The following is an 18,648-nucleotide window of genomic DNA, read 5'->3' as shown; positions in this document are numbered from 1 at the left end:
GGAGGGAAAAGTGTGTGCGTCTTAAGGAGCGAATACTGCAAAAAATTCACACAAATGCCTCTAAATTCACACAAACGGCTCTAAAAACTAGGTGCGTCTTATGTTCAGGTGCGTCTTATGGAGCGAAAAATACGGTAAATTTAAAAGAACACAGACAAACCCAACATATATTTTTAAAAACATGCTTAAAATGTTAGCACACTGGTTTTAAAGATGCTTTCTTTGTGTTTCTCCCATGGGATCCAGGGAACTGGGCAAAGGAAGCTCTGGCTCTTTCCCTTCCTTCCCCAGGGGACTGGGGGTGGGGGAGGACCATCAGCCAATAGAAGGAAGAGAAACTTGGCTCAGTAGCTCTGCTGTGCAATTGAGAGAGTCTGGCAAAGCAAGCTATTCCTCCCCCCTTCCTCCCCAAGGGAGGAGTCTCAGCCAATAGAGAAAATAGAGGTTTTGCTCTGTAGCTCCTGTGTGATTGAGCAAGCCTTGCAAAGCAAGCTGTTATACAGAAGGATGCAAGATATAAGGAGAAGGAAACAGATGACAGCCAATTGCTCAGGGACATGATAGGAGCCCTCCAGGGGCCTAATTTGGCCCCTGAAGTGCATGTTTGACACCCCTGTTCTAGACAGTCCCATAAACAATAAACTAGGGTTTATAATGACAGTAAAATCATCATTCTTTTCAGGTGTTGTTTGCCAAAAGCAGACCAGTGCATACTGTGGAATGTGTTAAACATCACATATTCTGATAGTGCCATGTGGGCTCATCTGCAGGTACTTATATCCGCTGATGATGGGGAAAGATTTTTTGCAACTTGGGGGAAGTCCTCCCAAGGTTGCACCCCCCCCCAAAAAAAACCCTTTGACAAAAGGTGTGGAGGTTAAAAACAAAACACAGCTCTGCTGCAGTGGGGGAGGGGAAGAAGATGGGGGAAAGCAGGACTGAAGATGCAGCTATGTGAGAGGAATCTTGCTCCCTCCCAGTGTTCTGGTGCTGCTGATCTGTGTGATCTGGCCTGTAGGAAGCCAGCAGGAAAGTTTTAAAAGGGCAACTAAGCTGGTGGCTATAGAAGTGGAGGTGAGAAGGAGCCTCCTCGCCCACTCACAAGGCTCTGTTGCCACTGACTCAGCTGTACTTTTAAAACTTTCCCACTGGCTTCTACCTGGCTAGACTGTGGGAAGAAACAACGCAGCAGGGCAGGGAGAGGGTTCTTTACTCCCACTTGCCCATCTCCAAGGCTGCTTCTCCTGAATCCCAGAAGGAAAATTTTAAAAGGGCAGTTGAGCCAGTAGCCATAGAGCCTTGTGAATAGGTGAGGAGGCTCCTGTAGCCGCCAGCTCAACTTCCCTGGCTTCTATTCAGTTAGACTTAAGGGAAAAGTGGCACTGGAGTTGAGGGAGGGCAGGAACCCTTGACAGAGAAGGGGGAGAAAAAGAGAAGTGGGTAAGAGGGTGAGAATTAGAGGGGGAAGGATTGACACAGAAGGGGAATGGGGAGAAAGAGAGGGCAGTAAGGGAAGAAAAGGGGGAGAAGGAGGAGGGGGAAGATTATTTGAGAAGGGAGAGGGGATGGGATGCACCCTCCTCACAAGTTTCTTGCAGGCCTCCATTTGTATTAATTTAAATTGTTAATATTGTTACATCTCTAATTATACTGAATTTATTGGTTAGTTTATATGACCATTATGTTAAAAAAATCATTCTCAAGCATAATGTTTGAAAAATATCACACATTAAAGAAGACATTTAAATTCAATAATATATAAAACGTTATCCATAAAAACAGACAATTATTGTGACCAGTGTCTTTTAAAGGAGATTTGAAAATTGATCAGATTCAACATTAAGGAAGCAATGCAGCTACTTTTAATATCATAGTTCTTTCTGCGGCATGCAGAATGCTTCATTCTTTAGCAGTTGTTTTACTGTTCTTGGTTATGTACAGTGTATCTATTTTAGAATATGTATATAGTCTGGTATGCAATGACTTACTGAAGGCAATTGGCTTGAATGTGAAACATAAGCTTTAGCTTGTCCAATTTTCTATTTTGTTATAGGACAAAATTGGATGTTACCTACCACTTTGTTTGTTAAATCTGTGTAGTGCTCTTGCTCATGGTGCTTTTCTGTGACACGAGATATTTTGTGTCATGGGAAGGTGCCTTATGCCAGAAGAATATATGAGTGACATATAAGGAGCCAATACAAGTTTCTTAATACAGGTGTAGTAATCTTATTACAAGTTTCAGTTAACTTAGGCACATTCTGAACCTGCAGAACTGGTAGAATCCAGTTCACAGTTAATTACAGTATGAGTTTTACAGGCCTGGTAATCTAATTAATAAGTGTGGATGTAATTTAATCTTTGAGATTATTTACTCTTCTCAGGGTATTAAGTATTAGAGGAGGTGGTCTGTGGGATAGTTCAAACTATCGTCCTTTTTTTGCCTTGATTGTTAAATTTTAATTTTGCTAGTACTTTGCCATCCATCTGCTTCTGTATCTGAATATTTATAATGCATCTCAGTTGCTGTAGTTGTTTTAAAGAGCTGATATCCTATGAAATCATGCTTTGTTGTAGATAACTTTTTTTCCTTTTTGCAGGTAATTAACAGATTGATTAACATCAATGTCTTATCAGTATGCAAGGTAAGTGCCATTTGGGAAGAATTCTATAAGAGGAAATAGCCTTAGGGTACATTCACGCATCGTAAAAAATTGGAGTTTGTGATTGCCATGAATCTAGTTAATTGTTGGGCTTGTGCACACTCCTCTTCTGGCCAATTCTGAAGATATCTTAGATTTATCTATCTTTAGTCTGTTGTGATGTCTCAGGGCGCGAGCCTCAACAAACTAATGTTTGTTTCTTTCCCAGTAACCAGCATTCTCGACTAAAGCTATCTTGGTTTATCATTCCAGTTAATGGGGAGGATACAAACCTCAATTTGTTAAGGTGCCCGCTTTTAAACTCATGACAACTTGGGCATTAGATTAGCAGCTGTCACTTGAAGGGAGGAAGCTTGGAGCAAGAGAATCTGAGCAGCTAGGTTCATGCCTGCCATAAACATTGCTTGGTTACATTTGAATGAGTCACCGTCTTTAAAAAATCTATGGTGTAGTCTCTGTATTGCAGAGAGTTGTATGATCAAGTTGTCTGCAGCAGTATACAGATGACCATTAAAGAGGTTTGCAATGCTGAGAACCTGGTTTGGGCTCTCCTTGTGGAGTGTGTGACTGTAAGATATCTGTCACAGGGGTTTTCTATATCTATTGGCTATTCCATAGCTGCCACCTCCTCCCTGTCTACAAGGAGAACATTGTACCCTGTGGCTGGTTGCTTGAGACTGGCTCCTTCTGTCTCAGGCACACAGCTGTGAGGGTTTTTGTAAAGGTTCTCCTTCCTAACATTTCTCAGCTGGGACATTTCTTTCTAGATAAAAAAAAACTATGCTGCCCATGGAATTATTTGTACCATCACTGAGACCACGCCTGTCCTGAAAAAATTGTTGTCCTTTTGCTCTGGAAAAGGAACTTGTCTAAAGATGGGGGGATTGAGTTTGATTGATACAAGAGTAGAACCCGAGGAGGCATTCTTATGGGCTTGAGTACCAAAAAGCTCATAGCACCTTTTTATTGTGATATTGGTGTGCTGGCAAACAAAACCGTGTGTGTGTGTGTGTGAGTGAAAATTTTATTTGGCAAGACATGCTTGGGAGCAGGGTAAGCTCCAGTGGTTCTGCTGGTGCTGGTAGTATGCTGAGCAAAATAGTCATCTTCTTTGTCATTGTTCAGCACACATGCCCAATGTTGCTTCTTGCAGGACAGGATTAGAGCCCATACCAACAGTTGCAGAACTAAATCCTGTGCTTAGAGACCAGATTTGTGTAGTAGATCTATCTCTGCCTCTCTGTTCTTAACTTAGTCCCTATCAAACCATTCATTGAAGATCTGATTCTTGAAAGCAGAATAAAAAATATAAAATAAAAAGTTGAACTAGTTGTGGCTGGAGAGTTTGATGCAGAATCTGGCATTTATAGGTTGAGTTTACACATACCACTGTTTGTAAACTTCTGTTTACAGTCTGATCAGGTTTCTGGAATTTAGTCTTTCCCATGTTTCCTAAAATCTGAAAGAAATATTGCTGAAGTCTTCTGAACAAATTAGATTACTTAACAAGTTCCTTCTCTTTTTAAATTAGAATACAGCTTTGTATCCTCTCTTTCTATGTAACAATCTGCCTCTAGGTCCAATCTGGTTTTCCCTAGAATAATATTAAAATATGCTGTATTTCCATTATTTTCACTCCGTGTAATAAACTTCAAGAGGTAAATGAAAATGAAATGAATTGATGAAAAGCTCCCTTTTCCTATCCTCAGTATTCTGTGCATTAAAACAGTTTGACGCTAAAGTTCATTCTTTAAATTAAAATTTCAATAGAATCCTTTCTTGCTCAAATTGTAAAAATCTACATCTGCTCCCTCCCTATACACACAACCTCATTCTTCAGAAGAGATGAGTTTGATAGTCCTACTGATCTCATTTGTTTATTTACTAAAGTATTGTCCTCCTTTCTCACTGATACTCAATACGAATTATACAGAGTAAATTGATGCAATCAATAGGATGAGACAACTAATAAGCAATGTACTAGAATTACACAAATTTGAAACAAAGCATACTGATTCACATAGTCACCTTCTCCCCTCTCTCCCAGTGCAGATATACATAAATAATTTAAAATTTAATATAAATAATGAAAAATAATTTCTTATCTTTTTGACAAAGTTTTCCCATTCACTTCCCTTGTTATAGTTTTCTTTATGATGCAGTGGAAGCAGTTAGTGGTTACACTTCTACTGTATAAGTTGCTTTATAAAATTGATCATCACTTTCTCTGTGATGTAGTTGATTTAATTTGCATTTAGACATCATTTTCAATAGGATATCCAAGAGTGCCTAGTCAAATCATGGATTAGAACCTAGCAGTACAGTCCTATGTGTAATTCCAGGCTAGGTTTAGACTGGAGTTAACTTTGCATCAGGTTGTAAAATAAAGTCTCCCAAGTCTTGCACTAGTCATGGGATTCAGTTTTGACACGCAGAAATGATCACAACAGCTTACAAGGAAACATGAAGATTAATATCTCTTTAATAAAACAAATCAAATCACTTGACAAGAGCATACTAAAACTTGGCAGGTAGTTGTACAGGATAAGGTCCTATGTGGAATATGCATAAAAGGGCTGTCTTTCGCCTGTTTGTACCTTCCATTTTAATCTCTACAGCCTTCTTTTGTAATATCAGTAGTTTATCCCAGCCCAATTGCTGCCTGTCCACTTCACTTATGTCAGTGAAGATTATTAAAAGAACAGAGGTTTCATGCAACAGTATCCCATAGCCCTGCTAGATCAGACCAGTGGTCCATCTAGTCCAGTATTCTATTTTGGTGTAGTGGTTATGAGCCAGTTTGGTGTATTGGTTAAGTGTGCAGACTCTTAACTGGGAGAACCGGGCTTGATTCCCTGCTCCTCCACTTGCACCTGTTGGAATGGCCTTGGGTCAGCCATAGCTCTTGTGGGAGTTGTCCTTGAAAGGGCAGCTGCTGCAAGAGCTCTCTCAGACCCATCCACCTCACAGGGTGTCTGTTGTGTGTGTGTGGGGGGGGGGTACAAAGGTAAAGGAGATTGTGACTGCTCTAAGAATCTGAGATTCAGAGTATAGGGTAGGATATAAATCCAATATCATCAACCTCTTAAAAATCCCTGGGCCAATAGAGGCTTGACTGAAGACAACCAGGGAGCAAGCCTTTTCAGCAATGGCCCCCCGATGGTGGAATCAACTTCCAGAGATGGTGCGAGCCCTGCGGGACCTGAACCAGTTCCGCAGGGCTTGCAAAACCTCTCTGTTTCAGCTTGCCTTTGGGACAGAACCTGGTTAAACGGATCTATAGCCATCCCGCCATCCTGTATATGATCGCGATCTATTGCACTTTATAGCACCGTTTTATCTATCTAATTAATTATGTGATTGAATTTGTAACTGAATTGTATTTTAAAATTGTTTGTTTTATATTGTATTTTATTTATATCACGGTGTTCCGTGTCTGTGAGCCGCCCTGAGCCCGCCATTGGCGGGAGAGGGCGGGATATAAAAATAAATTTATCTTATCTTATCTTATCTTATATAATGGCTAATCAGTTACTGTGGAGGACCAATGAACAGGCCAAGACCTTCCCGTATGTATTAATTTTCAGAAGGTTGCTGCCTTCAATCATGAAGTTTCCTTTTAGTCACCATTTTTAATAGCCATTGGTAGACTTGTCTATGCTAGTGGCCATCACTGTGTCAGCTAGCAGTGAATTCCACATTTTAATTACTTATTCACTGAAAAAGTGCCTCCTTTTGTCTGTTCTGAAATCATTGCCCAAGTCCTGCTATTAAGGGAGAGAGAGAAGAAGTTTTTTTTTCTGGTCCATCTCTCCCCTACCCCTCTTTATCTCTTGTTCTCATTTTAGCATTCTGTGGAAGCATAATTGACTGTCTAACTTGAAGTCATAGCCCTGTAGAAGACAGGAAAAAAATAATCACAACTGCAATAGAAACCAGAAACCAATTTCATATTTTTCTGTATCCTTATTTTTATATCCTTCCAATCACTGCTACCCAAATTAGTCTACAATAATAAGCAAGGTCAGCTAAAAAATAAAAAATGCTCAATAATTGCATGACATATGTAAGAATTTAACAGAAGAGTAGAAAATATACAAAATATTCCTCTTACCAAGCACTTAGTGATCATTGCATTGACCAGTAACTTGAATCTTGTTAATGCTGCTTTTGACAGTTATGAAGGTATCTACTATCTTTTCTGTCCTAAAATTATGGTTTTCTTTTTATAAAAGGAGCTCAGAGATTTTAAAATTCCAAATACTGGCAGTAAAGTACACTTTTTTCTTTGTGTACTTAGCTATAATAGAAAGTCATAAGGGTCACTTGTATAACTGAAGCAGTTAGGTTCTATCTTCTGTTTGGTTTTAGTGCCATTAATAGTATGATATAACTCTTGCCTTGAAGTTGATATTTGTGCTGTGTAAAACAGCACAAACTGTTAATCATTAAGTTGTTCTAATGATAACTGGCACAAGTACTTTCAGTAGTACAAACCTCACTTCAGAGAGCACTTCAGAGAGCTCTGAGAGAGAGCAGATAAGAGGGCTATAAGGGTGAGGATTGGCTTTCTAAACAGCTGGGGGAATTGCTGAGAAGTGTGAGTTGTGTGATTGCTGAGAATTTCTGAATTTGTGTGGTTGCTGGGGAAGTGCTGTTTGTTTTGAGGGGGCTGAAGGAGATTGTTGCTGATTGACTGGGAGTGGCTGTGTTCCTGGGGCAGATTGAGGCCCCATCCTCTTTGCATTATTAAGCTTCATCTTGCCAGAGGTGCAAGCCTAAAGGCGAGATCTAAAGGGCTCTTGGCCTGTGGCTCTTAGCCTGGGGGCTCTGTAAGAACCAGGAACCCGGATCTGTATTTTCCTTGTGTTCCCAATAAGGTAAGTAGACCCTCCAGAAGGAGAGCCACATAAACACAACAGGATTTAAAGAGGGGGCTGCATATTTTAAAAAGCTGTCATGAAGGTAGAATGCCAGCAGGGGGATGGGAGCTTTACAGTGTTTTGCACTGAGTGTCACATGTATGACTATCTGCCCACAGGACAGAAGTCTTGGGTGTGTGCTCGATGCAAGGAGCTCCTGGTCCTTGGAACAAGTTCGTACCCTTGAGGCTGAGGTTGCTGACCTGGAGATGCAGAGACAGTCAGTTATGCACTCAGAGAAGACTCTCGGGGAAGTGTTAGATGAGCCCCATTCTGAACATGGCAGCACCGTTGCTGCCAGGGAGCATGAGGGTCGAGAGGGAACAGGACACCATGCTGAGGACAAGGGGAATGCGCCCTCAGAAGGGTCCTCTTCTTCAGTTGGTGAGCATGTATCCTTTCACTCCAAGGAACCATCCCTGGGCAGGGAGGAAGGGGGGTCTTCGTAGTTGGTGATTCGATCCTTGGGCAAGTAGACAGCTGAATGGCAAAACCGCGTACTGACCATATGGTGACTTGCCTGCCTGGTGCGAAGGTAGCGGACATTACACGTATAGCAGATAGACAGTGCTGGGGAGGAGCCAGTGGTCGTGGTGCATGTTGGCACCAACGATGCAGGGAAATGCAGTCGTGAGGTCCTGGAGGAAAAATGTAGGCTGCTAGGCAGGAAACGTAAGCCCAGGACCTCCAAGGTAGCCTTCTCAGAAGTGCTACGTGTTCCACATGCAGGACAGGAGAGACAGGCACAAATTAGAAGTCTCAATGTGTAGATGAGATGATGGTGCGGTGAGGAAGGGTTTAAGTTTGTTAGGCACTGGGATGCTTTCTGGAACAAGCAGGAATTGTACAAAAGAGATGGTCTCCACTTGTCCCCAGAAGGAACCAGGCTGCTGGCGCCTAAAATCAAAAAGGTGGCAGAGCAGTTTTTAAACTAAATCTTGAGGGAAAGCTGACAGGAGATGAAATGTCTCTGATTCGGGAGGACTCATCTCAAAGAGATGAAGGGTTAGCTGTTACTTTTCTACCAGGTAATGGATCAGAGTTGTCCACTGAGATGGTGACAAACAGTATGGAGTGTCTGCCAAAGTCTCAAGGCAGCAGAAGGAAAGTTGCGGGCCTAACTTGCCTGGGAAATTATAGATGTTTGTATACAAATGCTAAAAGGGTTTGAAGTAAAATTGGTGAGTTGGAATGTTTAGTGTTGGGGGAAAACATAGACATTGTGGGAATTTCAGAAACTGGGTGGAATGAGGAGAATCAGTGGGACACGGTGATTCCTGGATATAAACTATATCGGAAGGATAGGGAGGGAAAAGTTGGAGTTGGGGTGGCTCTGTATGTCAGAGAGGAGGGTATACAGTCCAGTAAGACTGAGGTCAGAGAATTAGATTCCTTTCTAGAAACGCTTTGGGTCGAAATAGAGGGCCCAAAAGGAAATTTAACTATGGGAGTTACTTATCGCCCACCAAAGCAAAATATAGAGGACGATTATAATATGATGGAAGGATTAAAATAGTTGTCAAATGTAAAAACTGTGTGATAATAGGTGATTCTCCCTAAGAGGCGGAGGACATCTTGGGTGTTTCCCACCGTCCAATCAGGGAGGCAGGAATCTTAAAAAACTTCCCCTTCCTGTGGCTGTGGGAACCACCCTCCTTCCAGTTTTATTTCCTGCCTCGACAGGGAGTAGCAGCGTTTAGGCTAGGTTCCTATCCTTTTTTTCCATTACTTGCCTATCTCTTTAACAAAAACAAACAAAAAAAGATATTTTTCTTCCTCTTCCTTACCTACCTTGTTGTATTGCCTTCTAAAACTATCTCTTCCAGAGTTCCCCCCCCCCGTTTTTTCCGTCCTTCCTTCAGACTCTCTCTCAGACTCCTCTGCCTCCTCCCCCCCCCCCGCCTTCTTCCAATGCTTCAGAAGCGGCGCGGCTGCGGCGCGGAGCTAAACTCAAGCCGCGGCTGCGGCGCGGAGCTAAACTCAAGCCGCGACAGCAGAGGAGAGGGAGAATGACGCGTCGGCCAAGAGACGCCTTCATGGACGACGGCCCGGTTCCTGACGCCTGGCGCGGAACCGAGAAACCCGCCTCCGGAGCCGGCATGACCTCCAGGCTTGCCTCGGCTACCGGCAACGTGCCCTGTAGGGGCAAGAACTTAAAAGGCGAATGCAGGCGGCGCTGGTCTTCCCCAGCTATGGAGGAGGCTTCCTCGTCAGGGCTCTTCCCCAGTACCGGCAGCCATCTTGGGGAGCGCAAAAAGGCGGGAAACGGGGACAGACTGCAGCCCTGCAGCTCCCAGATGCAGGAACATCCCGATGCCAACCTCCAGGCGGGAGACTTCGTTGTGGAGGATGCCCAGCCTGCACTAGAAGCCACACAGACCTGCCAGCCCCAGATGGGCTTGGGTAACGTACCCTTTATGGGACCCTCTTTTCTTTCTGAATTTTTTGAGTCCATAAGGCAGACGGTGGGGGCAGCAGTCAGGGCAGCAGTCCGTAGGAGGCCAAGGTCCCCCAGGTCCAGTTCCTCCTCCAGGTCCCCTTCTCCAAAGAGGTCCAGAGGTAGCTCCAGCCACCGTAGGGCTTCAAAGAAACCACTTATCTGTGACCAAATGGAGAGCGAAAGATCCATATCTGAGGCTCGCTCCGTTGATTCCTATGGGGGAGATTCGGAGGAGGGCGAGTTCTTGTCTGATGAGGAGATAGAGGACGTTACGGTTCCGGAACCCTCGTCACGCTTCTTCAAGGCAGAAGAGTTCCAACCTCTCTTGGCCAAAGTGCTGTCTGCCCTAGACCTCCAAGTATCCCCCGAGGAGCAGGAGCCTCCCTACCCACTAGCCAACCCCAAAAACAAACCCAAGGGGAACACGGAGTTCTTCCCCAGATTCAGATCCTCTGACAAGGTTTTCCCTTTTCCCGAGTTCTTTGAGTGTCAGTTGAAGTCTGAATGGGCCAAGCCTAGTGCCAACAGGCAGGTACCCAATTCTATCAAGCTCTATGAATTGCCAGACTTTGCTAACAATATGCTACAGGTACTGTTGGTGGATGCACCGATTGCAGCCTTGCAGTCACACAGCCTGTTAGCTGAGGATGGCCATGGCTCGGTGCGAGACAACTGGGACAAAAAGATAGACCTGGCTTTGAAGAGGAGCCATGAAGCTACGGCTCTGGCCATCAAAGCAGCTGCGGCTAACTCCATAGTTTCCAGAGCAGCGATCGTCTGGATAAGACGGCTAATTCAGCTACTGCCAGACGCGGATAAACGGGTCCTGGAAGGTACCAACAGACTCCTTAGGGCTTCCGAATTTTCAGCGGATGCCTCGTTGGATGCCCTTGCGTTCTCCACTAGAGCAATGGCATCAAACACCGTAGTGAGGAGGGGTCTATGGCTCCGGGCCTGGCCGGCAGACGTTCATTCCAAGTCTATTGTTTCAGCATAGCCTTTTCAGGGAGAAAAACTATTTGGAGACACCCTGGATAAGATCCTGGTGGAGACACGAGATAAGAAAAAGGCCATGCCCAAGTATCTGAGACGCTCCGACAAAAGAGGCTTCAGGTCTAGTTCCTTTCGTGCCTCCGCCAGCTTCTCCAAACCAAAACAGGACTTTAGAAGATCAACCTGGGGACAGCCCAAACAGAGTTTCCGAAAGGGTTTCTCCAACTCCCGGTTCCAGAGGAATCAACCCGATAGGTCCGACAAATTCGAGAAAGGGCCCAAGCCCAACAAAGCATGACTGGAACTCTATCCCAGTGGGGGGCCGTCTGCTACACTTCCAGCAGACGTGGGCGGCCTCGAGGGTCGATGCTTGGACTTTGGAGATTGTTTCATGGGGTTACCCCATAGAGTTCAAAAGAGCACCTCGAGATCGTTTCATCTTGTCTCCTCTTCACTCAAACCCAGAACGAAGAAGCATCACCCTCAAAGCAATTCAACACTTACTGGAAATTGCGGCAATAGAACCAGTCCCTCCATTGCAGAGATGTCAAGGCGTCTATTCCATCTTCTTCACAGTGCCCAAGAAAAACGGGGACTGGAGAGCGGTTCTAGACCTGAAATTTCTGAACAGGCATATAAAACTCGGTCACTTCAGGATGGAGTCCATCAGATCAATAACGGAAGCCCTGCACCATCAGGACTACATGTCATCTCTGGATCTAACAGAGGCCTATCTTCACATTCCAATCCTCCCGGCACATCGCAAGTTTCTTCGCTTTTGTGTGAACAGGGCTCACTACCAATTCAGAGCCCTACCATTCGGCCTTGCGACGGCACCGCAGGTGTTCACCAAGGTGTTGGTGAACCTGATAGCAATCCTCAGACAGAGAGGGATACATGTACACCCTTATCTCGACAACCTGCTGATAAGATCTTCGTCGAGGAGGAGTGCGGAGCAGGACATTCTACACACCATGTCCTGCCTTCAGCAACACGGGTTCATAATCAACGTTCCCAAGAGTCATTTACGTCCATCCCAGAGGCTGCAACACCTGGGCATGGTCATCGACACAAACCTGAACTCTGTTTTTCTCCCAGGAGACAAGATACTGAGGACCAAGACGTTGGTGCATCAGATAGTGCGGGAGCCATCGTCGTCTCTCCAGACCCTGGCAAGACTTATGGGTCTTCTAGTTTCAAATCTAGAGGCACTTCAATGGGGTCATTTTCACACCAGACAACTCCAGATGTTCTTGCATCCTTTTCAGACCCAGATCATGGTGAAGCGCCCTATGTCTCTGACAGTTCCCAAGAAGGTCAAGGAGAGTCTCCTGTGGTGGACGAAGGACCACAACTTGGTCAGGGGAGAACGTACCTCGTAGAGAAGGAAATACAGCTGTTTTCGGATGCCAGCCTATCAGGATGGGGGGCGACCCTCAACGAGATACCTACCCAGGGCCAGTAGACGACCGAGGAGGCGAGCCTTCCGATCAACCTTCTGGAACTCCGGGCCATTCGCCTGGCTCTTCTATACTTTCAGGACCAGGTGACCGGGAAGCATGTCCTGGCTCGAACGGACAATATCGCAGCCAAGGCTTACTTAAACAATCAAGGGGGGTCCAGGTCGAGTTCCCTTCTCAAGGAGTCCGGGAAGCTGTTCGAATGGGCGGAGACGCATCTGAAGTCTGTAAGAGCAGAACATATCAAAGGGACTTGCAATGTCAAGGCGGACTGGCTCAGCCGGGAGTGCATTCAATCGGGAGAGTGGTCTCTCATCAAGAGCCTTTCTTAACGATAGTGGAGCTCTTAGGTCTGCCGGTGTTGGATCTCTTTGCGTCTTTTCAGAACCACCAGCTTCCTCGATTCTACACAAGGTACTACCACTATCAAGCGGAGGCCACGGACGCGTTAACATCTCCCTGGCCGCAAGGTCTTCTATACGCCTTTCCTCCAATCCCGATCATTCCGAGGTTACTCAGAAGGATCAGACTGCTAAAGGCCGAGGTCATCCTGGTTGCTCCCTGGTGGCCTCGACGTCACTGGTTCTCATCAATCCAACAGATGTCAATAGCGGAGCCACTTCACCTACCAATCTGCCCGGACATGCTGGTACAGGGTCCGGTGTGGCATTCTCATCCAGACTGGCTGAGATTGACCGCTTGGAGGTTGAACGGCGCTCTCTATTAGATCTTGGTTATGCAAGTGACGTGACGAATACCATCCTAACGTCCAGAAAGAGCTCCACAGCGCGGATCTACGATATGTCTTGGAAAGCCTTCCACAGGTGGTGTCGGAGAAAGGCCGTGGATCTGTTACATCCTTCTGTCCCCAAGATTCTTCAGTTTCTTCAGGACGGTCTTCATTCTGGGTTGAAACCAGCTACCCTCAAACGTCAGGTGGCGGCCTTGTCCTCAGTGCTCCAGCAGGTGGACGGCGTGAACCTCTCATCTCACCCTCATATTCGACATTTCCTTAGAGGAGCCTCCATGAGTTCTCCCCCGCAAGTGCATCGATTCCCTACCTGGAGATTGAACCTGGTACTCTCGGCCCTAACAGGCCCACCATTCGAGCCCTTAAGTTCTGTGCCTCTAAAGATGATGCGTATGAAGACCATCTTTCTGGTGGCAATAACATCGGCCAGAAGAGTGTCAGAGATCGGGGCCTTGTCAGTTAAACGGGAGCTGTGTGTGTTCCACAAGGACAAGGTAGTTCTCTATCCGGACCCTACCTTCCAACCGAAGGTTTCTTCTAGATTTCACCAAAGTCAAGAGATCAACTTGCCATCCTTCTGTTCGGATCCCAAGCATCCCAAGGAGCGCACATGGCATACCTTAGATGTGCGAAGAGCAATTAAAGTCTACCTTATCAGAACTGAATCTATTCGCAAATCAGACTCCATGTTCATTAATATAGCAGCACCCAGACTGGGCAGAAGATGTCCAAGTCAGCAATTAGCTACGCCATTAAGCAGTGTATATCAGAGGCGTATAAGGCGTTACACCTTCAGGTACCACCAGGGATCACCGCACACTCGACCAGGAGTGCGGCTACCAATGCTGCCTTTAGCAGGAACGCCTCCATCAAGGAGGTGTGCAAGGCAGCTACGTGGTCATCTATCTCCACTTTTATCCGCCATTATAAGTTGAACGCATATGCGTCAGCGGATGCAGCCTTTGGCAGGCGAATCCTGCAACATGTGCTGCCTGAGTAGGACGATCCCACCCTGAATAACATACTGCTATGGGAGCACCAAGATGTCCTCCGCCTCTTAGGGAGAATGACCCTTGGCACTTACCGTGAGGGGTCCTTCTCCTAAGAGGACAGGAGGACATCTTGCCCTCCCCTTTTCTATCGCCCTACCTTGGGCAGCATCTATCTGTATATGTATCTGTATCTGGTTCTTTCCCCTGTAGCCTTCGTCTACAACTGTTTTCTTCCCTCTAATATAGGCTACCTGTAGTTTACCTGTTCTTATTTTAGTCGGTATGGGAGGCTGATGCCAAGTTTTTTACCGACCGCCAGTTAACTTACCTTTTCATAGCAGCGATAGTTGCAAGAGTTTTTTACTGCTTCTTGGAGTCACCCGAACTGGAAGGAGGGTGGTTCCCACAGCCACAGGAAGGGGAAGTTTTTTAAGATTCCTGCCTCCCTGATTGGACGGTGGGAAACACCCAAGATGTCCTCCTGTCCTCTTAGGAGAAGGACCCCTCACGGTAAGTGCCAAGGGTCGTTTTAACTACCCGCAGATTGATTGGGTTAATATGTGTTCTGGTCAAGAGAAACAGATTGAGTTTCTAGACGCTCTCAATGACTGCTATGGAGCAGATGGTCACAGAACCTACCAGGGGTGGGGCAATCCTGGATTTGGTCCTAATGCCCAAGACCTGGTGAGAGATGTAAAAGTGATTGCACTGCTTGGGAGCAGTGACCATAACATTATTGATTTCACCATTTGTGTAAATAGGGAGTTGCCCCAAAAGACCAGCACAACCACTTATAACTTTAAAAGGGGTGAATTCTCTGAGATGAGGAGGCATGTGAAGAGGAAACTGAAAGGAAAGGAAAATGCAGTCAAAGCCCTTGGGGAAGCTTGGAGGCTATTTAAAACTACAATCCTAGAAGCTGAGATAAAATATATACCACAAGTTAGGAAAGGCACAAACAGGTATAAGAAAAGGCCTGAATGGTTAACAAAGTTACAGAAGCTGTAAAAGGTAAGAAGGATTCCTTTAAGCGGCGGAAAGCTAGTCCAAGTGAGATTAATAAAAGGGAACACAGGCTGTGGCAAAACAAATGCAAGACTGTGATCAGGCAGGCAAAAAGGGACCATGAGAAGCATATTGCAAACAATAAAGACCAACAATAAAAATTTCTTCAAATATATTAGAAGCAGGAAACCAGCCAGGGAGGCAGTGGGGCCCTTGGATGACCAAGGGGTCAAAGGATTACTGAAGGAGGCTAGGGACTCTGTGTGGGGGCGACCTTGGAAAGGGCACACCTTCCGATATCATATCAACTTTCTGGAGCTGCTAGCTGTGCATCATGCCCTCCAATCCTTCTGAACGTTGATTCGGGGCAGGTCAGTGGCCATCTTGACAGACAATACCACGGCCATGGCCTACATAAATCGACAGGGGGGCATGGTGTCTCACAGGTTGTGCAGGTTGGCCATACGCATCTGGGAGATGTGCGGGTCCCTCGGGGTATCCCTGCTTGCGACTCACCTTCCGGGGGAGCAGAATGTCCGAGCGGACTTTCTCAGCCGAGGCGGAGCGCTGCTTCATGAGTGGGAACTCAACTGGGACTATCTGAAACCGGTCCTCCAGCGCTGGGGGACGCCAGACCTCGATGTCTTCGCGACAAGAGACAACAAGAAGTGCGAACTGTTCTGCAGCAGGGGAGGAGCAGACCCAAGATCTCTGGGGGACGGACTCCTCGTTCCGTGGGGTTACCACAGTGTCTACCTGTTTCCCCCTGTTCCACTGATCACCAGAGTGGTGCAGAAGGTCCTGCAGGATCGGCCGGTGGGCATTCTTGTAACGCCGTGGTGGCCGAGGCAGCAGTGGTTCCCTCTGGTCCTGGGGCTGGCCAACGGGAGCTTCCATCACTTCCCACAGGCCCCGGACCTCCTGCTCTCTCATCGGGGATGGGTCCTCCACCACGTTGTCCCGCACCTGAAGCTAACCACGTGGCGACTGGGACATCGCAGTTATCCGAGAGGGTGCGGTTTATCATGCTGAATTGCAGGAAGCCTTCCACGCAGAAGTCCTATTCGTATAAGTGGGACAGGTTCGCTGAGGCTGTGGGGGTCGACCCGCATGGGGTGGGTTTGCCCGTTATTTTTGACTTCGTGATCTCCCTGTTGGATAGGGACCTGACTGTGCCCTCTGTGCGGGTTTACCTGGCAGCTATCTCGGCGGAACACCCCCAGGTGGATGGACACTCGGTGTTTGCCCACCCAGGCACCAAGAAGGTCCCTAAGGGTCTCGCTCGATTGTATCCTGCGGTGCGGGTGCCCGCTCCAGCCTGGGACCTGAACTTGGTTCTGAAGGCGTTGACCGGGAAGCCGTTCGAGCCGATGGCTACTTGCTCCCCTCATCTCCTGGCTTGGAAGACGGCGTTCCTGGTGGCGGTGACGTCCGCTAGGCGGGTGGGCGAGTTAGTGGTGCTCCTCGGAAGGTGGGCCGTGCTGTACTTCAATCTGTTTCCTGCTGATGGACCGTTGCACCCTCCACCAGGTATGGCCTTGGCTTGCTAATCTCCCATCGGTGTGATGCACAGAGACCACGAAGAAGATAAACAGGTTTCCTACCTGTAACTGATGATCTTCAAGTGGTCATCTGTGCAGGCACACTACCCGCCCTCCTTCCCCTCTGCGGCCGGTCCATCTGCGGGCTGACGCAGCGGTCAGAAGGAACTGGCGGGATGTCCGCTCCCGTCCCCAGTGGGCATGCACGGTGGGGCTCCTGGGCATGCGCACTGGGGCGGAGGCGCGGAAATCCACAGCTTTGAAGTTTACCGATCGTGATCGGTGCTGGCGCCTACTCCCATCGGTGTGACTGCACAGATGACCACTCGAAGATCATCAGTCACAGGTAGGAAACCTGTTTTACTCAATTATGTTTTACATGTACACCCCTAAAATACAATTGTCCACCTAATATCCAGAGAAAAAAGTTTTTGTACATTTGGCTGGCTGAAAGGATAATCTAGACTAACCTTTTGCCTTAAAATATAGTTGCTTACACACTTCCAGATATTCCTCAAAAAACTTCCCTTGTGCTGCTGCCTTCACCTGGACCGTGTACAGTGGTGATATTCAAAATAGATTCCTTTTATCACTACCATAATTTGGAAGCTATCTGTCTAGATTGTTAAATATGTTTGATATGCAGACTGCGGTATAAAACTGTTACTCTGCCACAGACGTTACAGCAAGATGATGCTTGGATGGCTGTGATAATGCTGTAGAAGAACGCAATGAGAGAAAGGAGCCAGACTGTACTTCCCTGTGTTACAAATGCTGATGAGTTGATCAGACTCATTACACATGTTTTGTGGCAAAGTCAAGTAATGTAGGTAGAAGAAAAACAAGCTGCCTCCACAAACTAAGGCCTTCAATTCTAGACTACTTAGAGGTGAAGAGAAGTCAGCTTCCTTATGAGGAGGCAGAGAACGGCTTTCCTCAAATCTGTTGTCTACTTCCTACTCAATCACCGGGGTATCTTTCTTATTTTTTTCAGATGACACGATTGGTGCTGCCTCGCATGCTCGAAAGGTGAGTCACATAAACACTATCCAGACAGTCATCATTATTTATAGGGGAGAATCCTTTCTTTGAAAAATTCATTACTATGACTAACCAGCCTGGCCTCCATGTTTTAACGGTAGAGTAATGCCTTGTGAGTCATGGTTTTGGGTGCATGAATCATCAGGCGGTGGAAACCTTTTCCACTTGATTCCCTTTTTTATTTTCCCCTCTCCTTTCTCCACTGTTGTGGTGATTTTCTTTTAAAATGGAATTAAAAAGCCCGTCTGACTCATCGGTGCGAGCTCAACAACCTGCTATTCTGCGGGGGTGGCTATGGTTCCTGGGATGTTCCTGGGAATAACCTTCTTAAAGCCATTTCTGAGAGTCACTGGAAGGAAAATGGGTTCAGAGAATAAGTTCCAGTTATATGGCAGATTAGAGGAAAGGATAAAATTGTGTACAAAAGCAAGAGGCACATGTTGTTGATATATGGCAACTATCCAATGCCAAATACACATAATGCATCTTCCATAAAATGCTGGTGAAATTAATATAATCTAGAGGCCCTGTTGGGGGGTTTCCCAATCACTTGACTGCTATATGAGAGAGTCCTTGTAACAGTATTGGCGTATTTCATTTAAACACTTTGCTCAGTTTTAAAACTCGCTTCTGTTTACTGTACTCTTTTAGAAGTCTGCTTCATGTGGATCAATTCAGCTGGGTAGCGTGTTGGTCTGAAGCAGCAGAACAAAGTTTGAGTCCAGTGGCACCTTTAAGACCAACAAAGTTTTATTCAAGATAAGCTTTGGTGTTGAAGCACACTTCCTCAGATATACCTTCCTCCTTTTAGTGCCACCAGGAATCTTTAACTGTATTATA

At 46.2% G+C, this 18,648-nt stretch overlaps 1 protein-coding gene across 1 annotated transcript in view; it reads left to right on the top strand.

Annotated features, from left to right (window-relative positions):
• HSD17B12 (hydroxysteroid 17-beta dehydrogenase 12) overlaps positions 1–18,648 on the top strand; it is a 183,319-nt gene that overhangs the window by 109,722 nt on the left and 54,949 nt on the right. The window contains exons 6-7 of the mRNA XM_060261265.1: positions 2,601–2,645; positions 17,762–17,796. Coding sequence (XP_060117248.1) covers positions 2,601–2,645; positions 17,762–17,796 — 80 coding nt within the window. The remainder of the gene's footprint in view (positions 1–2,600; positions 2,646–17,761; positions 17,797–18,648) is intronic.

This window comes from Heteronotia binoei, chromosome 21, assembly GCF_032191835.1.
Source record: "Heteronotia binoei isolate CCM8104 ecotype False Entrance Well chromosome 21, APGP_CSIRO_Hbin_v1, whole genome shotgun sequence".
NCBI classification, from domain to species: domain Eukaryota; kingdom Metazoa; phylum Chordata; class Lepidosauria; order Squamata; family Gekkonidae; genus Heteronotia; species Heteronotia binoei.
Note: the sequence above shows the minus strand (reverse complement) of the source record. Positions and strands in the feature narration are given on the sequence as shown.